Source organism: Trachinotus anak, unplaced genomic scaffold (assembly GCF_046630095.1).
Source record: "Trachinotus anak isolate AG129_WGS33_773 ecotype Australia unplaced genomic scaffold, CSIRO_AGI_Tana_v1 ptg000048l, whole genome shotgun sequence".
NCBI classification, from domain to species: Eukaryota; Metazoa; Chordata; class Actinopteri; order Carangiformes; family Carangidae; genus Trachinotus; species Trachinotus anak.
This window is the reverse complement of record NW_027273899.1, coordinates 74,325-100,000: the sequence shown is the minus strand read 5'-3', so window position 1 is coordinate 100,000 and position 25,676 is coordinate 74,325. Positions and strand designations below refer to the sequence as shown.

Genomic DNA, 25,676 nt, shown 5'->3' with positions numbered 1-25,676 from the left:
AGAGGCTCCGCCCATATTTATTTACAGTCTGAGGCAGAGCTACAGTGGCCCTGAGAGCTAAAGACACTGTAACTAAGATAACATCTTCATCAATTTGACAACACGTGTTACAAATACTCAACACAACCAAACACACAAACACGCTGCAAGTAGCACGAACAACAGAAGTGTTTCCAGGGGACTTCTACAGTGGACTCATAGTATCCCACAATGCATTATGAAAAGCAGTGTACAACCAGTGGTCACTAACCAAGCAGTATATACCAACATGCATTGCACTCGCACTGAAAGAAAAACCAGTCAAGGAGGATCACAGACACACAGACAGGTGCAGTGAGGGACCTTTAAGCTCACAGACAGATGGATGGACGAACAGGTATGTGGAGACAACAGGTTACTGCAGGCAGGTAGCAGACAGATAAACACACTGAAACATCAGCAGATGATCTGAAGACTGACCAGGCAAAGGAGCTGCATAAACACCGGAAGCAGATCAGGAAATGAGAAACAGGTGTGTGAGAGGGTAGGGGAGCTCAGGTGAGTGAGAACAGACAGGTGAGCAGGTGGATGTTGCAGTCAGGTGACTGGGATAGAAATCTGTCCACTCAGTTTGTCTCAGGTTGTTCTAACTCTCTCCACACAGGACTTTGTCATCTACCTTCTTGTGGGTTCAGAAACTGTCATTGGACGGAGAGGTGATGATGAAGACAGGTCAAAGCTCGACATCCTCCTGTTTGCCACCGACATCCTCCCCAGACACTGCTGCTTCCTTCACCGTAGCACTGGCGGTCCCATCATGCTCTGCCCTTGTCAGGATGCCATGGTCACGAGGAACGGTGAAGTGCTGAGAAAAGAAGTACAGCTTAGTCCTGGTGATGTCATTGGGGTGGGACAACGCTACCTGTTCCTGTTCAAAGATCCCGTAGCGTTGACGCAGAAGGTGAGACACTGGTCCTTTTTGTTTGTGTCCTGATGACGCGGCAGTTTGTGTTTTGACTGTGATATTGTGCGTATAAACCAAACTTCCTGTTTCCTGTATCTGTCCTGGAAATGAAGGACATGAGCAGTGCTGCCTCTGAGCCCAGCTTGTCTCCTGTCCCCTGGATGCTGGGTCACAGCTCTGCTGCCACAACAACAAGCCACACTGCAGACAAGATCCTCTGCAGTACCTGCATCTCACCCTGCACTGACCTCCAGGGCCTCAGCAGCAAGGAGCCCCTGAGCAGAGGCCCCCCATTCCTAAAATCACCTGAGGGCCACAGCCTGACTCTGAACTATGACACAGAGGACGAGGATCACATTGTCAGGGAGATCATTGCTATGGGAAGCACAGTCTCAGACAGACCCGTGCTGACTGCAGCATTCCTGCTGTGCATGTGTATTCAGTACTCGTCCACAGGTCTTCCTTCCTCAGACCTGCGCAGGCTCCTGCTGCTGGTTGCAAGTGGAATTCAGAGAGTCATGTGGGTGAGTATAGAGAGATGTTCAGTGTTGTAGGAGAAAGCTGTTCTAATTAATATTTATTTAAAAACAGTAGCTCAATTAGTGAGTCACTCATAGAGACTGACCCAAGAATCATCACCAAACTCTGCAGTTCAGATTTAAAAAGCATTTTAGTGTCTTTTAGCTCATTGTTTTGCTCTCCTACTGTTTGTTTCAGCTACATTAATGATTGAGAGACAGAGACTAAATGAGCTGAGGAGCTGAGAGACTGAATGAATGAGTGAATATCAGACTTACATTCATCAGGTGGCTAATTTTGATGCTAATGATGCTAATGTTGCTCAGTGTCTGCTGGATGTGTGAATCTTGGGGATGATTTGTTATTGTGATTATTTATTCTGTTTACATGTGTTCATGCTGTGCTGTCTGATGTGAACATACACTGACAGAAGTCCGTGGGACCTTCAGTGGGATTTCACTGTCACTCCCTGACAAGTTGCTCCAGTCATGTTATGTAATTTTCCACTTTTTGAAGGAGTTAGAGTGAGTAGCTACTTTTCCAGTGTTTTTGAGGCTGGTGCAGCCTGAGGACTTTGGTTTCTATTGGCTGTTCCAAAGCCTAGATTATAAACAAGAAGAGCTCCTTTGTTTTCCATTAAAGACACTAGATGTGGATCGTACCCTCTGAGGGGTTGAAGTTGTCGAGTCTATTGTTACAAATACTCTGGAAAACTCACTTTATGGACATTTTAATGTACAGCGGCATATTTTTTTAACTCTTCGCTGCCTCCCTTCTTGATTATATTTTTTACTTTTTATACTTTTTGTTTCAGCTTCCTGCTTTTTATTATTGCTGTCCCTCACCTAAATGAACACTGTTGTCATTATCGCATGTTTTCTGTGCTGACGTACAAAGAGTTTTTTGATTTCTTGCAGGAGCACACTCAGGATCTGGCTGCAGTTCAACCTGAAGTGTAAGTCTTTCTTCAGCAGTCTCTTACATTACAGTTCACGCTTAACAAACAACACTGCAGATCTTTTATCCTGTCCTGCAGCCTCAGTGGTGAAGACTCAAACTCAGAGGACCTCCAGCCTCTAAGCCTGTACGAGGTGATCTCTGGACTGCGCCCCTTGGTGGTGTGGATGTCCAACAGTCTGGAGCTGCTGCAGTTCATCCAGTACCAGCTACCTCTTATTCTGGAGTGGAGAACCCGAATGGAGCAGGGACAGGAGGAGGATGAAGAAAGGGAAGATGATGAGAGCAAGGAGTCAGAGAGCTTAGGTATGTGAATCAATGATCATGTGACCATATGACCAACAAAGCTGCACTGTTGGTATAATTTTCATCTGTTTTATCAGCTTGAATCATCACCATCACAACTAAGATCTTCTTTTCCTGCTCAAAATTATTTCTGGTGTGAGGGTTGGTGGCAGAAGTAAAACATTTGCGTGCAAACAGTGGTGGGTTGAAAGTTCAGACCTAAATACAAAAATGGGATATATGGGAAATATGGGAACATACATTTTTCTCCATCTTCAGCTCCTTGCACCACTAATAAAGGACAGTTAAGGAACAACTGATATTTTAATATTCTGAGTAATAAAGACAGTTCAACCAGGAGGTTTGTGTGTCCCAGTACAGGTGTAGGGATACTCACACTGAGTGTCGCTGTGTGGGAGTTCTGCCCAGGGGAAGGCTGTGGCTGTTGTGTGCGTTTATGCTCCAAACAGCAGCTCCAAGTATCGGGTGTCTGGGTGATGTTTTGAAGAGGGTTCTGCCTGGAAACTCTACAGTTCAGCTGGGGGACTTAAACACTCATGTGGGCAGCAATGGAGGAACCTGGAAGGGTGTGACTGGGAGGAACAGCCTGCCCAATCTGTTGTTATTGGACTTCTATGCTAGTCATGGATTGGCCAAAACAAACACCATTGTCAAGCATAGGGTGGTTCGTAAGTGCACTTGGTACCAGAACACTGTGGGCCAAAGACTGATGGTCGACTTTGTGGTTGGCTCATCAGATCTGTGGCCAAATGTCTTGGACGTGGAGGTGGGGGGGGGGCAGAGTTGTCGAGTGATCAGGGCTTGGCTCAGGTATGTTCAGCCAGGCAGGAGAACTGCTGACCCAGAGTGGGGATATTGTTGGGCGATGGAAAGAGCACATTGAGGAGCTCCTGAACCCATATAAAACATCCTCTGTAGATGAGTCTGAAGACTCAGGGGAAGCCTCACCCCGATCCCTCACAGAGGTTGCTGATATACAAGAAGCTCCTTGGGGCAAAGTGTGGATGAGATCTGCCCTGAGATGCTGAGCGCTCTGGATATTGTTGGGTCGTCTTGGCCGACACACCTCTTCAATGTCATGTTGCATTTGGGGACAGTACCTGTGGAATGGCACACCAGGGTGGTGGTTCCCTCTTTCAAAATGGGGGACAGGAGGGTATGCTCTAATTGTCAGGACATCACACTGCTCAGCCTCCCCAGGAAAGTCTACTTCAGGGTGCTGGAAAGGAGGCGCCAATCAGTTGTCAAACTCGGATCCAGGAGGAGCAATGTGGATTCTGTGCTGGCTGTGGAACAGTGGACCATGCTTGCAGGAGTGCTGAGTCTACATGTGTTTTGTGGATTTTTTGTGGTTCTACGAGCGTGTCCCCCCCAGGGGACCTTGTGTGGGATATTGCAGGAGTATGGGGTACTGGAGCCATTGTTATGACCCCTCTATAACCAAACTGAGAGCTGCGACCATATTCTCAGCACAAAGTCAAACAGGTTTTCAGTGGGTGTTGGTCTCCACCAAGGTTGTCCAGTGTCTCCGCTCCTCTTTGTGATATTCATGGACAGGATCAGAAGTCACAGCTGAGGTAAGGAATGTGTCAAAATTGTGTCTCTGCATCACTCTTTGCAGATGATGTGGTTCTGTTAGACTAGGACTGTCAGCATGTACTGGGATGGTGGCCAGGATGGGAGTCATCAGCTCCAAGTCTGGGGTCTTGGTTCTCTGTGGGAAAAAATGGTGGATTGCTCCCTCCAGGTTGGGGGTGAGTTGTTGCCCCAAGTGAGGGAGTTCAAGTTTTTGGGGTCTTGTTCACAAGTGAGGGTGACATGAAGTGGGAGGTTAACAGTTGGATTGGTGCGGCATCAGCACTAATGGACGGTTGTTTTGAAGAGGGAGCAGAACCTGAAGTCAAACCTCTAGATTTATCAGTTGATCTCTGTTCTGACCCTCACCTACAACTCATGAGTTCTGGGCAGTGACCAAAAGGATCAGATCACAGATATGAGTAACCGAAATGAGTTTCCGCTGTAGTGTGTCTGGGCTCAGTCTTAGAAATAGGGTAAGGTGCTCTAACATCTGCAGGGACCTGGGAGGAGAGTTGCTCCTGCTTTACATCAAAAGGAGCCATTGGATTCGGTTCAGATATCGGATCAGAAGCCTCCTGGGCACCTTCCTTTGGAGGTAGGTTTTTTTGGGGCACTGGGAGAACTGGGAGAAGACCCTGTGGTAGACCCAGAACTCGCTGGAGGGATTATATATCCCATCTGGCCTGGGTACACCTCTGAATCCCCCAGGAGAAGCAGGAAAACATTGCTGGAGAGAGGGACGTCTGGAATACACAGCTCAGCCTGCTGCCACCATGACCTATGTTATAGATATGTGTGTGTTTGTGTGTGTGTCTTTTTCAGCCATGTTGGAGCTTCATCTGTCCTGTGTTCGTTCAGCCAGTGAGGAGACAATGGCAGTGCTGGAGGAGGTCATCATGCTTGCCTTCCAGCAGTGTGTGTACTACATCACCAAGGTGAGAGGATGACCAAGCACACAGGTGTGTTTGTTGCACTAGACCTGTTATGGGTTAGCACTGATATAAATAATGTCAAGGTTTTCCAAGTAATGATGTGCATATATTTGTGTAGGTTACTAGTTTCTGTGGAAAAGTAAATAGTCAGAGGAGAAGCATCACCTCTCACTGATGATGATGTGTAGTTTAAGAAAGGAAAATAATTAGAGGTGGGCTGAGAATAAAGAGAATAAAGAGAGTAGTTAGCTGCTCTGACAGCTTCTAATGGACCGATACTGCCAGACTACACTGGGGGCATTATGACAGGAGAGAGAGGACACCAAGGGCCTTTGTGTGTGTGTGTGTGTGTGTGTGTGTGTGTGTGGGGGGGGGGGGGCTTTGCGCTGCAGCCTCCAGTATTTCAGTTGATCAGCTGTGATTAAATGAATGAGCTGCTGAACATGTTTGACTTTAAAACTGTCACAAAGACACAAGTTGTTGAACATGTCAGATACTGAAACAATAATCAGGGTAACCAGGAACAGATGGTTCCCAACCAGTAACGGCTGCACAGATCTTAAAGCTGCACTAATCAACCCACAGAGAATCATTAGCTGGCTCTATGGAGTCTTTTAGTGTCTTTCAGCTCATTGTTTTGGTTGTACAGTCCTCAACTTTGATGTTTAAATTTACTCTTAATGTGCTCATCAGTCTTGTTTCCAGCTGCAGAGGTTCAGGTGTTCTGAAGAAGCAGACATTACATGGAGATAAATTAACGTTATGGTTCCAGGTGGTAATGAAGCGCCGTGTCTGCTGGACGTGAACGAGACTAACTGTTTGCTAAAACATCACACAGTCTCTCTGGGTGCAAAGCCCAACATGTCTTTACTAGTTTCAGACCAACACAGTGATCATGTTTAAATAGCAAATACACTTGCACTCATCTGAGCACCCATGGGTGTGTTGGTCTTATAATAGGGTGCAGACAGGTGCATTGTTGGTGCTTTTCTATCTTGAGGCAGTGGAAAGTGATTGACCAACAAAAACCTGGTCTGAGGTCAGTGGTGCAGTGTTTCACTGTTATTTTAAGGATGAAATGTCATGAGTGATATGATTGACAGCCTGTTACACACAAGCAGAGTGTGTCACAGTGTTTCCCATTCATCACCTGGACTAAATTTGTCACCACAGTTTCATAATGAACCGAAAATGTATTCACACTTCTCATGATAAAACATAAAGATGTTTAATGCTGCAATTTGTGCTGTTACTGTGATCGGAGCACTGACTCATCAGCCCCTTCCCCTCAGGACACACAGAGCCGCTGTGTGTGTGGGTCAGGACCGGGCTCACTGTTCAGGACTGGACCAACTGGTCAGGACCGGGCTCACTGGTCAGGACTGGTCAGGACTGGACTAACTGGTCAGGACTGGACCCACTGGTCAGGACTGGACTAACTGTTCAGGAGGCTGTCCCACCACCTGCATGTGACAAAAAATCTTTTACTGCAGCTTTAATTCCGATAACTGCCACACATGCTATTTGCTGAGATTAATTTCCTGTGGTCATTCAGAGTAATTATTTTAGGTTAATTACAGGTCATGAACAAAAACATCAGATTTTCTTGTAAACAGTCGTGAACATTGCTCTGCATCACCTCATCACCGCGGCCAACGAGAACAAGAATCTCTGGGACGCCCCGCGAGCTCACCTGGTGGAGCACCTACCATTAAAGCTCAGTCCTTAGTACAGAATGTGAGTGAGCAGAGTCATGCTGTTTTCTCACAGTATTATTTGGAAAAAGAAGACGTGGTGTTTGGTTGTAGCCACAGGATCCAGTTGTGTGCAGTTTCACTGAAGCTCCAAACCCATTACATGAAATGGAGCTAGGAAAGTTTCAGTTTCCAGTGGAGCTGTGTGGCTGAAAACTGATGTATTTAAGTTCCTACAGAAGCATCACATTGACCTGTTTTTGAACATGTCCTCCTTCTCAGTTAGTAGCTGAACTGAAGCAGAAATCGTAGCCCCTCTAATGACCAGGATGATCCAAACCAGCAACGCCCAGTCGATGAGCTCGGGCCAGAGCTAAAGGAAGCCATGTCCAGTACTGAGCCACATCAGAGATACCATTAGCACAGCGCTGGTCTGACAGGAGCAGCAGCCAAACCAAGGTCCCACGTTCTGCCAACCGGACTTCAGATAGCTGTCCCCCACTCAGGAAGAATATGACACTGTATCTTTAAAGGGGAAACTATAGGAATTCCTAAATATTCCTTAATGTCCTGCATGTTTGAGACAGCACATTTTTGCTCAGAGCGGAGGATGTGGTTATCTAACCCCTCCTCTCAGTCAGCATATATTTCTCTCAACAAGTCTGCCCAGTGGAGCTAATGACTTCCAGATGTGGTTTGTCAGTAAATCCATAAATAATTCAAGAACATAATACAGCATTAAGTTGCAGGGTTTAATTTAAATTTGATGTTGAATTGATGTGTTGCATTCTGGTCTGAATTCCTCCTGACCCAGATTTACTCCCAGACCAGGCCGGGGCTGCGTATGAGTTATATCCCTGCTTTGAATAAAGTTTGTAGAGCTCTTTGAAAAGAGTTCTGCAAACGTTGGTGCAGTGATTAGTGTCGTTGCTTCACATTAAGAAAGTTCTGGGGTCAATCTGCTGGAGCCTTTCTGTGTGGAGCTTGCGTGTTCTCCCTGTGTGGGTTTCTCTGGCTTCCTCCCCCAGGGTTAGGTTAGATGGTGAATCTATTGCCTGTAGGTGTGAATGTGAGTGTGAATGGTTGTTTGTCTCTACATGTCGACCCTGTGATAGACTGGAGACCTGACCAGGGTGTGACCCACCCTCACCCAATGTTCTGATGATGTATGGGCTCAAATTATGGTAAAAAAAAAGATCAGAACCAGTAACCAAGTAGGTTTCAAATACGAGGAATTTACTTTGGTGTTTTAGTTCATAACAATTAACTTTGTAAAAAGACAAGTATTAAAAAAGATAAAGCAAAAGCAAGTACTGCAAGTCAGAGAGCTTGAATATAAACAGAAAATATTTACAATAAAAATGTGAAAAAAATGTAAATACAATAAAGATGTGTCCAAAGTGCGAAGACCTTAAGCTTGTAAAGAGATGTTCACAAATGATTCCAAAGTTTGTAGTTGTAAATCAGCCTTTATAAGTCTGAAATTTAAGTTTGTACATTTGTAGAAAAGTTTTGAAACAGAAAAAAGAGACTGTGTGAATGAAAACTGAGCAAATGATATCAGTGATTTGAAGACTGTTACGCCCAAGTGTGTAAAACTATAGTTGTAAAGAAGGAACCGTGTCATCATCAGAAACAACATAAAAACAAAAACATGCTGTACTGTACTGGTTAGTTTTGAACAAGTTTCACTTATCTGTTTCAATATTTCTCCATCATTTAACTCAGAGGAGGTAAACTCCAGTAGCTATGAAGATGCATCAAAATTCATTTCCAATCAGGAAACAGGTCAGAAGAAGTTGATAAATTAGCTTTAGCTCGAGCTGTGTTCCTACAGATTTTACATTCTGGTTTCTGTAAAATTATACATTTCTTTCAATCATGAACCTCCAGGTGTGAAACATGAAGCTTCAGTAGTGAAGAGCTGAGAGCTGCAGTTCCTCTAATGACCACTAGAGTCTGGCTCCAGCAGGGAGTCAGTCCCAGAGACTCCCATGTTCAAATGTCCAACTTTACAGCAGAAAGAAACATGTTTACAGCCTGGTACAGAAACTGTTCTGGTCTCTAGAGATCATTTCCTCCTTCATGACACCTGTACGGCTGAATTTATACAACTCACCTGTTTACATTTTATTAAGGACTAAAGTTATGGGGAATTGAGGGTGTGGCCTCTTTGAGTGACAGGTGGGTGAACTTATGCTTGACACAAACTAGCATCATGCACCAAAATCTGCTACTAACACACTGCAGGCAGCGCCAGTACAGCAGTATTACAGCAGCAATACTATTATTAAGCAAAGAAATCCAAGTTTCAGTTTAAACTTTTAATTCATGGCTTCACAGATAAGTTCCTCTGAACTTCTGTGGTTGGAAAGGGTTGTCAGCAGCAGTGAAACCAGACCTGACAGAGAGAACAGATCTGTGTAGAGAGGTCTCAGAGTGTGAAACTGACGCAGAGACGGGTCTGAACAAAGTTAATGTTCTCCAGATCTGTCATCTGAAAAATTACATTTTAATGTCAGAACGTTCTGAACATCAGTGAAAATGGATTCAGTATTTATTTTGGTGACTATGTGGTGACAGGGGTTTGGACCACACAATGAAATTCTTACTCTGTTAGTCCCACAATTTAAGATTATAGATTAGAAACTAGCTAACATTAGTAAGATAAACTGTAATTTAAGGCTAAAGTTAGAAACTAGCTAAGATTAGTTCTCTAAACTCTAACTTAAGACTCATGTTTAAAACTAGCTAGCATTACTTAGCTAAACTGTAACTTAAGGCTCAAGTTAGAAACTAGCTAAACAGTAAATTGAAGGTAAAAGTTAGACACTAAATAAACATTATTTAGCTTAACTGAAATTTGAGGCCAAAATTAGAAACTACAACATTACTTAGCTAAAATGTAACTTAAGGCTAAAGTTAGAAACTAGCTAACATTAGTTGACTACACTGTAAAACGTAAGGTTAAAGTTAGAAACTAGCTAACATTAGTTAACTAAACTGTAACCTAAGGCTAAAGTTAGACACTAATAAACATTATTTAGCGTAACTGAAACTTAAGGCTAAAGTTGAAACTAGCTAACATTAGTTAGCTAAACTGTAAAATTTCAGGCTAAAGTTAGAAACTAGCTAACATTAATAAACTAAACTGTAACTTAAAGCTAAAGTTAGAAACTAGCTAACATTAGTTAACTAAACTGTAAAACGTAAGGCTAAAGTTAGAAACTAGCTAACATTAGTTAACTAAACTGTAAAATTTCAGGCTAAAATTAGAAACTAGCTAACATTAGTTAACTAAACTGTAAAACGTAAGGCTAAAGTTAGAAACTAGCTAACATTAGTTAGCTAAACTGTAACCTAAGGCTAAAGTTGAAACTAGCTAACATTAGTAAGCTAAACTGTAACCTAAGGCTAAAGTTAGAAACTAGCTAACATTAGTTCGCTAAACTGTAAAACGTAAGGCTAAAGTTAGAAACTAGCTAACATTAGTTAGCTAAACTGTAACCTAAGGCTAAAGTTGAAACTAGCTAACATTAGTTAGCTAAACTGTAAAATTTCAGGCTAAAGTTAGAAACTAGCTAAAATTAATAAACTAAACTGTAACTTAAAGCTAAAGTTAGAAACTAGCTAACATTAGTTAACTAAACTGTAAAACGTAAGGCTAAAGTTAGAAACTAGCTAACATTAGTTAGCTAAACTGTAAAATTTCAGGCTAAAGTTGAAACTAGCTAACATTAGTTCGCTAAACTGTAACCTAAGGGTAAAGTTAGAAACTAGCTAACATTAGTTCGCTAAACTGTAACCTAAGGGTAAAGTTAGAAACTAGCTAACATTAGTTCGCTAAACTGTAACCTAAGGGTAAAGTTAGAAACTAGCTAACATTAGTTGACTAAACTGTAAAACGTAAGGCTAAAGTTAGAAACTAGCTAACATTAGTTAACTAAACTGTAACTTAAAGCTAAAGTTAGAAACTAGCTAACATTAGTTAGCTAAACTGTAAAACGTCAGGCTAAAGTTAGACACTAATAAACATTATTTAGCTTAACTGAAACTTGAGGCTAAAATTAGAAACTAGCTAACATTAGCGTTCATAGACACAAACTAATTCAGAAACTCTGAGGGTAAGAAAGTAAAGTGTATTAAACAAGCTACATAGTTAGCTGCTGCTACTTACATTTCCCTACAGTGTCTGAGCGACACATAAGGAGCAGAGACTTGAGGACGGAGCCACTGATGGAGTGAGACAGGCAGACCACACATCCAGCTAACATCAAGGTTAAGACATGGTACGGTCCACTTCAGGGGTGTCTGACAGAGTGATTACAAGATTCTTCCAGGTGTGACTACAGGAAATGTATTATAGTGCTTACAACTACAGGTAAGAAAGACACATAAATGTTTCAACCCAGTGACACTGAGTCCAACACGTGCAGGTTTAAATCAGAACAGAAGAGGAGACGTTTTGTGAAATGTGTTTAGTTGGGGCTGTTTCATGCTCCTCCATCGATGTGAGCGTAATTACTGCGGGATGGAAAACAAAAGGCGCCACTGGTGGAGACGTGTTGTGATGAATACACATGCACTTAAACGGGATTGTGGTCAGATTGTGTTTACTTGCCCGTCACAATGAATGCATAAATAAGGAGACAACACAGAGTACACACTTTATTTCCTGACTCTGGGATGATTCGTGCCGTGGCTGCATGTGGTAATTCCAGCAGTACTGAATGAATGAGTCCTGAGTGAGACCTCGCCGGCTTGGCTCTGCTGAGCGACATTTTCCAACCAGAATCACAGCAGGATTATTTGGCTCCGTGTTCACCCAGCTCCACTGTCTCATGTGTGACGGCTGTTGTGTTGTACTGCTCGTGTTCAGCCGGCCCCGGCTGCAGCCCTGGCTGCGGGGCCTTACAGTAAATGTAAGCTGATCTGCTCAGGGTGGATTCCTCCAGAACTCTTCACTCAGCAGTCCTGTTGCAGAGCCATGCCAGGCCCACATGAGCCATATTCAGCTTCTCAGGAATGTGGATCTACAGGCGGCGCTGGCCTTGGAAGCTTGGTGGGTGTAGGAGTGAGATTAGAGGGGAAGGGGGATGTCTGTGTACAATTAACCCGAACAAAGCCATGGTTGTATGCGCTCACTCTGAGGAGCAGTGACGACCTTTGGCTGAGAGAGAGGAAAACTAATCTTATATGAACTCATGTAGTCGTGTGAGAAACAGAGACGGACAGACAGAGGCGGGATGGGTGGTCTGAAATCTGGGTTAGAGGGTTACATGTTTGAGTTTATCCCAGTGACCAGAACATTAACTTTTCCAACCTCAAACTGACCCACAGGAATGATCAACTCTCTGCAGCTCCACACAGACGAGTCAGCTGCACACTTCCCTTCATGATAGCCCCTCTGTCTCAGCAGGTCCTGTACCCCGTCCTGCCTGGACTCCTGGACTGCAACCCGTTCAGGGAGAGTCCTGACGGGCAGGTGACTGGTGAGAGTGCCTGGCTCCTGGGTAGCAGTGGACTGCAGACCCCTGCGGAGATCCAGCAGGTTGTGGAGGTCCTCAACGAGGCCTGGGTACTACTCTCAGACTGTCAGCTCCATCCAGAGATTTCCTCCCAGCTCATTGGCTACCTCTTCTACTTCATCAACGCATCACTCATCAACTCACTCATGGAGAGAGGTACCAGCACCTGGATCTAACATCTGCTAAACCTAATATCATATGTGTCAACAGGCCACACACTGACCAATCAGATCAGCTGCTTTGACACTTTTATTCATCACTGCAGCTCAGAGACTTTGTGATGAGGAAATAAAAACCAAACCCTGTGTCTGAGGAACACAGAGTGACACTGAGGGGGCACACAGTGGACCAAACCACTATGAGGCAGGGGGGGCGGGCGAAATCACTTGAAACTTAAACCTTGTGTTGCATCTATAAATTTCAGTACTTTCAGTACATATTATTGTCTTACTTAAATTTACATAGTTAGGTTTACAGTGATGTAATGAGGGGGGCGCCCTGGTGGGGGGCAGGGGTTTCCCCTGAGATTTCCACCTATGACCACTGCTGTGCATAAGAAGAGCCTCACAGAGCAGCTACACTTTTAGACTTGAACTGTATCACAATAAAAGGGAATTTATATTCACTGTGTATTACAGAGTGAGTATGATTAAATATATATAAATAATGATAACACTCATATTTTGATGTTATTCTTCTTATTCTATTAAAGATGTGTGATTATACTGGACACTCATGTGTCAGACCTACAGGCTCAGTACAATCAGACAGAGCTGAGGCAGTTTGTGTCTTTATCAGACAGCATCTGATAATGATGATGATGATGATGATGAAGAAGAGGAGGAGTGGAGTGACAGTCATGTGTAGTTGTGACTGCCCTGCTCTCTAGTGGCAGCTCAGAGTCACGACAGTCTCTTCACCACTGTAACATGTTAACGGTGACGTGCAAACTAACGCACAGGTACACAAAGGACACCGGGTTAAAATGTGACAGCTGCTGCTCTGCTGTGTCTTTTTCTCATGGTCAACATCTGTGAATCTGTGATGAAAAGACTCACTGACAGACACAGAGGTCTGTAAATTTCCTAGAACAGCTGGGTAATGTAGTTTGTTGCTGGAAAGGAGAAAATGATGCTTTTATTCATTTCGAATTCAAGGTTCAAAGGTTTTATTTGTCACATTCAGTGAAGAATAAAATAAATGATAACAATAAGAATCCAAATATTTTCTTTCTAAGGATAAAAAAATCAAACATATTTGTCATAAAACTATTAGAATCATGAACGTTGCAAGTGCGCGGCAGGTGGACAGTTTTTCCAGTTTGAATGTAAAGATGTCAAATGTTCATAGGTCACAGATTTAGTTTTACAGCAACAGGCTCATCACTGTGTTGTTGCTGCAGCAGAGCTCTGACAGAGGAAGAAGATTATATATCAAGTCACAGTTTTGTGGACTAGAAGAAAAATGTAAATCACCAGTAGTTTTATTCTTTAAACGGGTTCCTGGATTGTGTCTGCTGTGGCAGACTGGGGTGTGAGCTCAGGTTCTCCAACTCAGACGCAGTCGACTGTAACTTCAACGTTTAGACGTTAACGATGAGAAACACAAGTGGCTGAACAAGGATGTGATGTGAAAGAGGACTTTCTCCTGATGTGTTCACAGGCTCAGAGCCAGGCTTCTACCTCTGGTCCAGGGGCGTGCGAATGCAAGCCAGTCTGGACCTGGTCCTGGACTGGGCCCATGCAGCTGGACAGGGAGAACTGGCACTGGAGCACACACACACACTCTCATCAGCTATCGATCTCCTGGCCACGCCCAGGAAGAATTTACTGCAGGTAACACACACACACACACTGACCCTAACATGAACCTAGTTGAGTGTAGACGTCCATTTGTCAGGGCTGACAGTCAGTTTTTGTGGCTGTGCAGCTCCACCCATGAATGAAGAGGAGGCTGCTGCTCGTGGTTTCCTCCTCTGTCTCCAAGTCTTAACAGAACCTCTGAAATTATGAGGACTGACTAAAATCTCCTCACCCCCAAAAATGAAGCACACTCACACACACACACACACACACAGAGGTTTTTCTCCTTGATGGATAAAAAATGATTTCCTAAATGCATTACACTTGTCCACCACGTTTGTAGTCCATCACAGACAGAGTTTTATGCACAAGAAGAGAATCTAGAACACTGACATTAAAACAAAACAAGACTTAAAGGCAAAATTTAAAATGCAAGAATGAAATCCCTCTTCAGTTCAGTGCATAGCATCACTCAGCCCAAACACTTATTCATAAACTTCAATATTTAATAGAAAATAATCTCAAAATGCAGCACAAGCACTGACAGTGAAAGTTTGTTCCTGTTTTTACTGTTATTTGTATTTTACACTGTTCTACAGTCAGACTGACTTTAAAATCAGAAACACCAGCAACAGGAAATGAGACAATACACAGCAAAAAAAGCCCTGTTAAGAAATAAAGGTTTCTGTCCACTGAAAGACTTGAATGCTTTTAATTTGAAATAGATACAGGAAGTCCCCCTCAATATTAACACATAAAGCAGTAACTTTAAACAGGAGGTTCTGTTGAACCTCAGAGTACAAAGTTATATGTTGTTATGTAATGTTATTGTTCCTTTACCTGAGGTTTACACTCAGTGCTCATTCAAGTGTTTTCTTTGTTTTTTATGCAACAATTTATTTTCATGAAAACAGAAATCTAATGAGCTGAACTCCTGTCTGAGGAAATACTGATCTGGACTGTGGTCCAGCACATAGTCCCCGAGTCTGTGTGATGAAGAGCGGGCCCTCAGGAGCCCTCTCTGCTGACATGACTTCTGGTGTCCTGCACCATGTGGTCTGCACACAGACCAGACACCAGGACCAGCAGCAGACAGGTGATGGGTCCAGAGTTGGACTGACATGGTCCTGGTCACTCCACCTTAAAATGTCCAGACCCCTGTGGAGCTTCAGGAAGCCAGTTTCCTCTGTGGTCTGCTGAACTGTTTCAGAGTGTTGTTGTTGACTTCAGTGGTCACTGTCCTGTTAAACTCGGCGCTGCAGCGTGTGGTGTCAGAACCACTGAGAACGGTCTAAGAGAAAACTGTTAGGATTTGATAATGAGAGCAGAGAAATAAATCAAAATATAAATATTCTTTCGTACATTCCTTTAAAGTGTCGTTGACACAATGAAGTCAACTGTTTTCATGAGGCCACTGTAAAGATGAAGTATTGGATCAGTCATGGTGGGAAAATCTGGTGCTTACATCTACTTACCAGATGTGTGTGTGTGTGTGTGTGTGTGTGTGTGTGTGTGCCCAGACATCTTGGACATCGCTGCGGTCTGACTACCCTGCCCTGAGTCCAGCCCAGTTGAACCACCTGCTGAGCCAGTACAGCCCAGCGTCTCCCTGCAGACACATGTGGACTCCATCAGTTGAGGACGAAGCAGCAGCTCAGAGAACTGGTGAGATCATCACGCTGAGGCCTCAGATCAGAACATCAGTCATGAATGTGATCATCTCCAAGATTCTCATCTGTCATGTCTTCTCTTTTTATTTGAATGATTATTCTGTTTCCCTCCTCAGCTGAAATCCTGGAGAGTTTTGACACCCACCACCCTCTGGTGCTGCCGTCCGGGGGTTACCAGCTCCAAGTGAGAGGAGCCATTACAGATGCAGCTCTGAGGGAGCAGCTCCACAGGCTCAAAGAGGTCATTCCCTCACTGGCTGAGCCACAGGCCACTGAGGTCACAGCCCCCAGGGAGCAGAAGGTGCAACAACAGCCCAATTATACCTTTATGACTTTAACATGGTGTTTGAAACAGACACACTGAGCAACATCAATGTCTCTGAACAAGTAGGGGAAATATGACTGATGCAAATTTAATGCCCGGCTCAGGTGGCACAGCTGGCAGATCTTTGAAGCATGGGAGCCGTAAAGGCTGAACTTTTTCTGAGCATTACACTGACAGACCTGCTTCTGTGTCCACTGCAAAGACATTCAGTACCTGTCCTGCTGCCTGAGTCTACAGCAACATTCAGATCATACACATGGTTGTAGGGCCGGTTGTAGGACTGGTTTGAGGACCTGTTGGAGGACCTGTTGGAAGACTGGTTGTAGGACTGGTTGTAGGGCCTGTTGGAAGACTGGTTGTAGGACTGATTGTAGGACTGGTTGGAGGGCCTGTTGGAAGACTGGTTGGAGGACCTGTTGGAGGACTGGTTGGAGGACTGGTTATAGGACTGGTTGGAGGACCTGTTGGAGGACTGGTTGGAGGGCCTGTTGGAGGACTGGTTGTAGGACTGGTTGGAGGACTGGTTATAGGACTGGTTGGAGGGCCTGTTGGAGGACTGGTTGTAGGACTGGTTATAGGACTGGTTGGAGGACTGGTTATAGGACTGGTTGGAGGACCTGTTGGAGGACATGTTGGAGGACATGTTGGAAGCCCGGTTGTAGGACTGGTTGGAGGTCCTGTTGGAGGACTGGTTGTAGGACTGGTTATAGGACTGGTTGGAGGACTGGTTATAGGACTGGTTGGAGGACCTGTTGGAGGACATGTTGGAGGACATGTTGGAAGCCCGGTTGTAGGACTGGTTGGAGGTCCTGTTGGAGGACTGGTTGTAGGACTGGTTATAGGACTGGTTGGAGGGCCTGTTGGAGGACTGGTTGGAGGACTGGTTATAGGACTGGTTGGCGGGCCTGTTGGAGGACTGGTTGGAGGACCTGTTGGAAGATTGGTTGTAGGACTGGTTGTAGGACTGGTTGGAGGGCCTGTTGGAGGACTGGTTGTAGGACTGGATATAGGACTGGTTGTAGGACTGGTTGGAGGACCTGTTGGAAGATTGGTTGTAGGACTGGTTGTAGGACTGGTTGGAGGGCCTGTTGGAGGACTGGTTGTAGGACTGGATATAGGACTGGTTGTAGGACTGGTTGGAGGGCCTGTTTGAAGACTGGTTGTAGGACCTGTTGGAAGACTGGTTGTAGGACCTGTTGGAAGACATGTTGGAGGACTGGTTGGAGGGCCTGTTGGAGGACATGTTGGTGGACTGGTTGGAGGACTGGTTTTTATCTGGAGGCTCCTCAGAGTCAGGTCCAGGCCTGACAGTATAAACCAACAGTTCCACCATGAGCAGCAGCTGGAGACAGTGGAGGAGAAACTCTCTTCACCAGTAAACAGACGCCAACTCTAGCTTCGTATCTGATGTTCAGACATAAGAGGTTTCATTCTTCATCATCATCTTCATCATCTAAGGAAGTTAATCATAACATCAAACTGTTCCCTTCAACCATGCCAGTTTCATTTCATTTATTCTTCTTCTTCTGATGTGGTTTTATGGTTCCTTTCTTCAGGTGACTGTCCACCCACCCCCCTCTGCTTTACCTCCGTCGCCCCCGTCACCACCCTCCCCTCTCTCCACCCACTACCTGGATGAGTTCAGCTCCTGTGGTGCCCTCCTCTTGTCCCAGAAGCTCAGACATCTGGAGCTGCAAATCAGAGAGACGGCGAGCAGCGAGGTGAGGAGGTCAGCTCTGGACCCCTCCTGTCTCCTCACCCCACCCAACACCCCCCACATCATGGAGCCCGTGGACTTGGGGAAGGCTGCCCAGGATAAGAGGATGAAGGCCGACAGAGAGACACTGCCCTGCTCCTCCGGTGAAGATGATGAAGGTACAGGCAGACGTCACCGTTTATGTTTCCCTGGGTTGAGAGTGACCTGACGCCTCCTCTGTGTTTCTCTTACAGGTGGTTTAGTGTTTGAGTGTCTGTCTGCACTGAAATCAGACCGCTTCAAATCAGACTGTCCACATATGAAGAAAATTAAAGAGGAGGAGGGGGAGCAGGAGGAGCAGGAGGAGGAGCAGGAGGAGCAGGAGGAGGACCATTATGACGACAGCAGTCACGAGGTTTTCAGTTTGGAGCTGGAGCGAGGAGAGAGAGGACTTGGTCTCGCTCTGGTTGACACGAGGGTGAGTTAAACATTCAAGTCACTGAAATCAGTGTTTTAATGATCGTATTGAATCGGGTGATACATCAGATGTGAGGGGAAGTTTGTTGCTCGTCGTGATGAACTTACAGAGAAACATCAGCTGAACCCAAGGTGGACTGTCGCTCTGAGCTCAGAGCAGAGACAGACAGCAGCAGGTTCTGTGACATCACACAGGTGTAGGTAGAGGCGCAGACTTTTAACATTTTGCATTTTGAGGTGGAGGGAACTAAATCCCGAGGTGTTGTCGACCTCTGATCGCTTCCCTGAGAGAAATGTTCCCTGAATTCATCTCTCTGTCTTAAGTGAGGCAGCAGAGCAGGTTCATCCTTCAGAACAAAATGAAAACGACCATAAAGTCATCTGTCTGAGGCAAAGACACCAAACCTGAGGACGGTTTGAGTTCAGGCTCTGTAGTTTCTGCACTGTTCATATTTATTTATTTCTAACAGCTGCTGCTTTTTAGTTTCCTCCACTGTCACTGCAGAGAAAACAAAATCCTTCATCTGCTTCACGTTGACATGAGAAGTGTCACTGTTCATCTTTTCTCTCCACACACTCATAAATCCATGATCAGTCAGACACAGACACAGACAGAGAGCAGCTGCTCGACGCTTAGCAGCTGAAGAGCTATATTTATATTTATATTTATATTTATATTTATATTTATATTTATATTTATATTTATATTTATATGATATTTCCCTCATTCACTGTGATGCCAGTAACAGATGGAGGTCAGTGTTGCTCTCTAACTGTTGGACGTGTTAATAATCAGCTCTTTACTATGTTCACAATGTTTTTCCAGTGGTGGCCAAAATATCAGTTACTGCAGGTTTACAGAGGAAACTTACCACAGCTGTCAGGTTTCAGCTGACCTTCAGTGACGTAACGTCTCCTGTGCTGCAGTAAAATAAAGTCCAGGTGCACAGGTGTGAAGAAACACACCTCTGACAGAAGAATAGTGACTGATCATGAGTTGCAGTGAGATAAGCTTTCATCACAGTTCAGTGGATATGAGGAAGAAGTTTCAGCTCTGTAGGACGAACAGGTGACTTATTTAAATTTAACGTTTGAAAGGTGAAATGTGTAGAACGCAGAGAGCATTTTTTAATAAGCCACGCCCACTTTATTCAATCATTATTGATTGATTGATGATGTAAACCAAATTTTGTGATAATCAGGTGAACAAACTTGGACTAGTTGGAACTGAGGCATTTGTACTAATACAGAGGAAGTGATGTCACATCTTCACATAGCTCTGTGTCATTAACTGGAGGTCAGGACTGGGCTCAGAAGTTCACTGGACCTCCATGAGGTTCTGGACAGAAGTTGGATCATATTGACCACTTAACTAAACTAAACTAAACTAATATACTCCAACTAGTTCACTTTATTTTAATCTGAAGCTGCAGGAAAACAGTCCATTCACAAAGTGCCTTGTTCCTCTGACACTTTTCTTTTGATTGTTTAATTTTACTTCCTGTTCTCTGTTGATTTCCTGTAAAGGGAAAACTAGAAAATTAGTATTTTTCCATTTTGTTCTTCTTGATTTTCAAAGAAGAAACAGAAACAGTTTACACTTCAGTCCCTTCTGGCTGTGTGTTGTGTGACTCTTTAAATGTGTTGATCTGGACCTCAGTCAGTGACTGATGAGCCCAGTGCAGCTGAGCAGACTCTGGTGTCCACACTGTGACTGGTCCACAGCTCTGCAACAAACCTATTCAAGCTAATTATCACCATCACACAGGAGTTGTTTGTTGTGTTCACTGCTAATTAGTAAATGTTAGCATTAAAAAACTAAAATGGTGAACATATGACACAGTGTCACTGTGAGTATTCTGGGCAGTGTGGGGCCGACGTGTCAGTGACCTTTTGACCTCCTGCTCCAGGACACCTCCTTCAGGGTGAAAGGCGTCTTCATCCGTGCCGTGGTCCCGGACTCTCCTGCAGCCCGCTGTGAGAAGCTGGTCCCTGGAGACCGGATCCTGGCCGTTAACGGAGTCAGTCTGCTTGGACTGGACTACCAGAGGTAAGGAAGACTCAAGTCCAGGTCTGAACAGATAAAATGAAGCTGGGGTATCGGTTGTTTCTCATCTCTTGCTCTTCTGTGTCTCTGTCTTGTTCCTGTCAGTGGGAAGGAGCTGATCCAGTCGTCAGGGGACAGACTGAGGTTACTCATGGCCAGATGTGACTGGATGTCTAAGGCCATACAGACTGACTGCTGACTGTCAGAGCAGCACAGAGACACTGATCAGAGCCTGTGAGGACGTGGTCTCTGAGATGAGCTGTGTCCTGGATGAACTGAGAACCAGGTTCTATCTGCTCACTTTAGTTTTACAACCAAACACAGGTGGTGACCAGTTAAAGGACAGTGTGATGGTGTCTGGCAGCAGATGGGTGGAGCTCTGAGGGTGTGGAGTGTGATTCACATCATGTTCACACTCGGCACTGAGTCATTTGCCTGTTGGAAACATTAGGTTTTATTTATGTGTATTTTATTCATGTTTTCCTTTAGCGTATCTGTGGCTCACATGATCATATCATAATAATCACTGAGGCCTTTTGAGAACAGTTCACCTGAGTCTGGTTCAGCTTCAGACTTCACTGATAAAACCAGTTTCCTGGACTTGACTCATTAAATGACATCAGTGCAACACAAAACTATAAACATCAGCTGAGGCTGAGTCTCGCTGCTGTTCTTGAGTCTGGTTCTTTTGATTGGACGTGTGATGTTTGCTTCAGTGTGAGTCTGAATTTAAATGATAAATGAAACAATTTACAGGTTGGTTCTCAGTCAGAGAAGGTCACTGATTTATTTCCTCTGAGGACGAGTCCTGACATCATCAGGGTCCAAACAGAAAAGCTGCCATTTTTCTTTTTTTTGGAAAAACATCTCCTCTGTAACTGTAGGTCTGTGTGTGAGTAATGCCCGGTCATTACAACACTGAGGATGTTTCATTCATTCATTCAATCATTCAATTAATTCATTAATAAGAGAAACAACAGAGCTCTGTGTGTGTGTGTGTGTGTGTGTGTGTGTGTGTGTGTGTGTGTGTGTGTGTGTGTGTGTGTGTGTGTGTGTGTGTGACCAGACCGTGACGGTCTCTCCCACTGTCTGTGTTTTCACTGTGGGTAGAAGCTGCAGCTGTTACATTGATATTTACAAGAAGCTCAAATTTAATCATCATTCAGAGTCTCACATGTTTACAAGGATCTCACACAACTACACAACTGCAGCTGTTCATCACTTCAAACTTAGACCAGTTCTCAACCTGAGTCTTTAAGTAGAGATTTACTCAGCACGACATTTAAACAGCAAACTAGAGACCAGGGATCACCTCAGTCAGGTCCTGTCAACAACCCCGGACGACTCAGTCAGTACTGCATCTCAGCTACAGACAGACACACAAAACCTCCTCTATGGTAGTTCCTGCTTCAGTGGGTGTACACAGGTTTTTCCAGTCTCCAGCGATTCCTGAAACACAACAGGAGGAATCAGATTACATGTGTAGTGAGCTTATCAGTGGCTTTACTATCTACAAATGTCCTTAAATCCTGCGTAGAGTCTGTATTTACTGAAACACACCTTTCCTGAGAAACCTGGACTTGGTCTGGTCCATCACCTCAGGAGGAACAGCAGAGTAGTTTGACATGTTGTTCTGCTTCATGTTCTTGAACAAACAGCGGTCTGCTATCTTCTCCGTCACCTCAGAGTCCAGAGGTTTCTCCAGGAACTGAGCGATTCTGGACACACAGTCCTTCAGGTCCTGCACCAAAGAGAACTACAGCAGTGATCCTCATAGTACAACTGTGTGAGGCCACAACTGTTCAGAAAAAGGTCTCACCATGATCATCTCATCGTAGGAGATGTACATGATGCGCTCTTTATCTTCAGCGTTCAGCCAGCCCTTCACATGATCAAACCAGGAGCCAAACATCACTGGAAGGGACAGAAAATCACCAGTATCATCAGTGAATTCTAACTCTCTATAATCAGCTGTAATCAGCTGATGGTTTCCGTCACTGTGTATTGTATCATGAATAAATACTGTTTATTGCAGAGGTGACAGTGAGTCCAACCTTTTCCATGCTTAAAGGTAGCTGAATTTATTGCCTGCATACATCAGTAACATTGTGGAAAAGTCAGATTTGGAACAAGATATGTATAAAACGTGTGTTGTACTTCATGTCCACTGGCAGGGCGTTGTCAGAAACCTGACGGATGACCCATGCACCACGACGAGCGCTCAGAAACATCTGCAAAACGAAAAGACAGAAACACAACTTGTGTGAATAATCATTAATCAATTTGTTGTATCTAAAGAAGACAAAAGCACTCTGCTGCCCTCCACGGCAATGTCGCCTCCTGAGTTACCTTGAGGGAATTTTTTCAAACCGATTGGATTTTGGTGGTAAAAGGTCAAAGGTCAACTTCATTGTGCAATAATAATGTTCTGCAAAAACACCTCTGGCTATTATTCAATGCTGTAACTCAGAAGGGCAGATTTTTTTTTTATAATTAAGGTGTAGTCATCCAAAATGAAAGCAACTGACATGTAATAACAGTCTGACTCTGTTTCACATGAGTAGTAGCCTTGCTTTTCACACCAGAAGCTCATTTCTCCTTGTGAACCTTGTGAGTTTATAACACAGCTTTTTCTGTGCTCCTGGATAAGCAGAGCGTCACATCTTGTGCAATAATGAAGTTAAAAGGAGCATTGCCTTCTGTGACAATCTGCTGGGAGGGACTTCTCTCCCTCTCTGTGTGTGTGTGTGTGTGTGTGTGTTTTATTTGCTTATTGACCAACATCCACCCACTCTGGTAATAAGTGGTAAAAACTTCAATCTCTGTGCTATTACACAAACAGCAAAGGTCAGAGGGACCTCAGATAATTAATAATTAACACACAGCAGCAGCAGTTGTTCTTCAGCTGTGAAAGTAAAATAAGGCAATTTACTCAAGTACATTTTTTGATGAGCTGAACCATAATTTATTAATGTGGTAAAAAGTGTCTCTTTACTTTTGACACTAAATACACATACATTTTGATGATACAATCAGTGAGGCACGGTGGAGCTGAGGTTAGCACTGTTGCAGGAAGCAAGAAGGTTCTAGGTTCGACAGGTCTTTCTGTGGAGTGGAGTTTGCATGTTGTCCCCGTGTCTGTGTGGGTTTCCTCCAGGTTCTCCAGCTTCCTCCCACAGTCCAAAGACGCATTAGGTTAATTAGTGACTCTAAATTGCCCATAGGTGTGAATGTGAGTGTGAATAGCTGCTTGTCTCTATGTGTCAGTCCTGTGACAGACTGGCCACCTGTCCAGGGTGTACCCCGCCCTCGCCCAATGTCCATTGTTATATTTTATTGTTAAGTGACCTCTAGTGGCTGTAGAAGTTAAGATGGGAGCAAAGGAGGAAGTCAGGTGAAGTCTATGTGGAATCTGAATATGAAGATCCATCAGGGTGGACGTTTGTCTTGGACTCACCAATCACAGGGAACATCAACATAAAAAATGTACAAGAAGTTAGTAAAACAGACATATTGACAAGTCCCATTTCAGTAAAGGAGGCCGAGAAGGTCCCATCTGGTGGCAGATGTGTAGGCCATCAGGAGTTCAGGAGAAAGTCTTGGCTGAGCCAACTTGACTTGAAATCAGGACCAGATGTTGCCTGGACCGCTAACTGGGAAGCAGTCAGCAGCTAGAACCCCAATGCAGGAGCAGACAGAATATCAACAGGAATAGCCGACTCAGATGAAACAGATGAAATGTCAGCCGCAACCCCTACCTACAGCTGCGACACCTACGTAGAGCCCCTATGGCTCTACCACGCCTTGTTGAGGCTCTGCGGTGCTGTGCAACTGAGGCTCTGTAGTTCTGGAAAACTGAGGCTCTTTGGTGCTGGACAACTGAGGCTCTTTGGTGCTGGACAACTGAGGCTCTGTAGTTCTGGAAAACTGAGGCTTTGTAGTTCTGGACAACTGAGGCTCTGTAGTTCTGGAAAACTGAGGCTTTGTAGTTCTGGAAAACTGAGGCTTTGTAGTTCTGGAAAACTGAGGCTCTGCGGTGCTGTGCAACTGAGGCTCTTTGGTGCTGGACAACTGAGGCTCTGTAGTTCTGGACAACTGAGGCTCTTTGGTGCTGGACAACTGAGGCTCTGTGGACCTGGTTAGCTTGGGGGATCAACATGACCAGTGCTTCTAGGGGCTCCAACCCCTAGATATCTCGGGGAAATAGTAAGAAGGGTCCCAAGCAAAGGGGACGGCTTGAGATCTTTAGAGTCATTAACTGACAGGAAGTTGGTCAACTAGGGAGCAAAAAGAAGCAGGTAGCTAGGCATGGGTGCAGACTGGAGGCTAACCAACTGCGAGGGTGGCTGGAGGCTAGCAGGCCAGAGGCTAGCCAACTAGAGACCCACAGGCCAGAGGTTAGTTGACCGGGAGGCTGGCTGAAGGTTAGCAGATCAGAGGCTAGCTGACTGGGATGCCAGCTGGAGGCTAATAGACTCAGGAGGTGGCAACAGGCAAACTTACCCAAACCTGACTGTTTGAGAAGCAGGGTGAGGGTCAGCAAACACTGGAACAGGCTGGTGGCTAACAGGCTGAAAATCAGGGGTGTTGACGAAGTCCTTTAGTCACTCAGGCAATTAACTCTTTTAAACACTTTGTGTGCCACCCTTGATGCAACCCCTTTGACATATGAGGGTATTCTACAATCCATAAAGTTCATCCTCAAACAAAACATTTGCTGGATCCATGGTGTGGCCAGAACACTGTTGAAACTGGTGCAGGCAGGATAACAAGGGGAAGGACCCAAATTCAGATGTCCAGCCAGAGCTTATTTAGTTCAGTGATTTATTATAAACAAAAAGGAACACTGCTTGGAGAAGGGTTAAAAAACAGGGAGGGCAGTCCAAATAGGCAAACAAGTTCAGTAAGCGATGGCAAAAAATCCAAAATCCAGAAAATAAGCAACAATGGTGAACATGCAGGTAGGACAGGTAAACATAAGGAACCAGGTCATGAGGCACGCCGTAACTTCACATAACGTTCTGCCACCTGAAAAGAGGAAACACACTGAGGACTAAATGGTAAAAACTGGCAAGAAACACAGAAAGACAGGAAGTCAATTCAAAATGGTCTCATAAGGTGGATAATTTCAAAATAAAACAGGAAACATTAAACAGGGTCCAGGCAGTGCAAGAACAATGAGCACAAAAATGAGAGAGAGAG

The 25,676-nt window shown here is 44.5% G+C and overlaps 2 protein-coding genes across 8 annotated transcripts in view; one reads left to right on the top strand and one right to left on the bottom strand.

The window, feature by feature from the left end:
- radil2b (Ras association and DIL domains 2b) overlaps window positions 1-21,470 on the top strand; it is a 30,360-nt gene extending 8,890 nt beyond the window's left edge. Inside the window, exons 6-18 of one of the 3 annotated variants that reach the window (XR_011687353.1) lie at window positions 644-940; window positions 1,057-1,467; window positions 2,380-2,417; window positions 2,499-2,725; window positions 5,126-5,238; window positions 12,349-12,613; window positions 14,120-14,292; window positions 15,780-15,924; window positions 16,046-16,230; window positions 17,811-18,129; window positions 18,205-18,428; window positions 19,355-19,496; window positions 20,338-20,474. Coding sequence is in view for 1 of the 3 variants with exons in the window: in XM_071473187.1 (XP_071329288.1) it covers window positions 644-940; window positions 1,057-1,467; window positions 2,380-2,417; window positions 2,499-2,725; window positions 5,126-5,238; window positions 12,349-12,613; window positions 14,120-14,292; window positions 15,780-15,924; window positions 16,046-16,230; window positions 17,811-18,129; window positions 18,205-18,428; window positions 20,338-20,477; window positions 20,580-20,673 (2,631 nt within the window). In the remaining 2 variants the exon portion in view is untranslated. Of the gene's footprint in view, window positions 1-643; window positions 941-1,056; window positions 1,468-2,379; window positions 2,418-2,498; window positions 2,726-5,125; window positions 5,239-12,348; window positions 12,614-14,119; window positions 14,293-15,779; window positions 15,925-16,045; window positions 16,231-17,810; window positions 18,130-18,204; window positions 18,429-19,253; window positions 19,497-20,337; window positions 20,478-20,579 lie in introns of those variants that run through there. The other 2 variants (XR_011687352.1, XM_071473187.1) reach the window with 2 other exon arrangements.
- Window positions 21,471-21,491: 21 nt separating this feature from the next.
- LOC139615335 (sulfotransferase 1C1-like) lies at window positions 21,492-25,661 on the bottom strand. Of its 5 annotated transcripts, none has more exons than XM_071473191.1 (4): window positions 24,233-25,661; window positions 22,294-22,388; window positions 22,035-22,215; window positions 21,492-21,923 (listed from the first exon to the last, which is right to left on the bottom strand). In XM_071473191.1, the coding sequence occupies exons 2-4, from the start codon at window positions 22,384-22,386 to the stop codon at window positions 21,841-21,843; spliced, it is 357 nt and encodes a 118-aa protein (XP_071329292.1). In that variant the 5' UTR covers window positions 22,387-22,388; window positions 24,233-25,661; the 3' UTR covers window positions 21,492-21,840. The 5 variants fall into 5 exon arrangements, with proteins under 5 accessions (XP_071329292.1, XP_071329293.1, XP_071329291.1 ...); XM_071473192.1 differs by having other exon boundaries at window positions 24,978-25,661; XM_071473190.1 differs by lacking the exon at window positions 24,233-25,661 and adding an exon at window positions 22,632-23,047.
- Window positions 25,662-25,676: the final 15 nt, after the last annotated feature.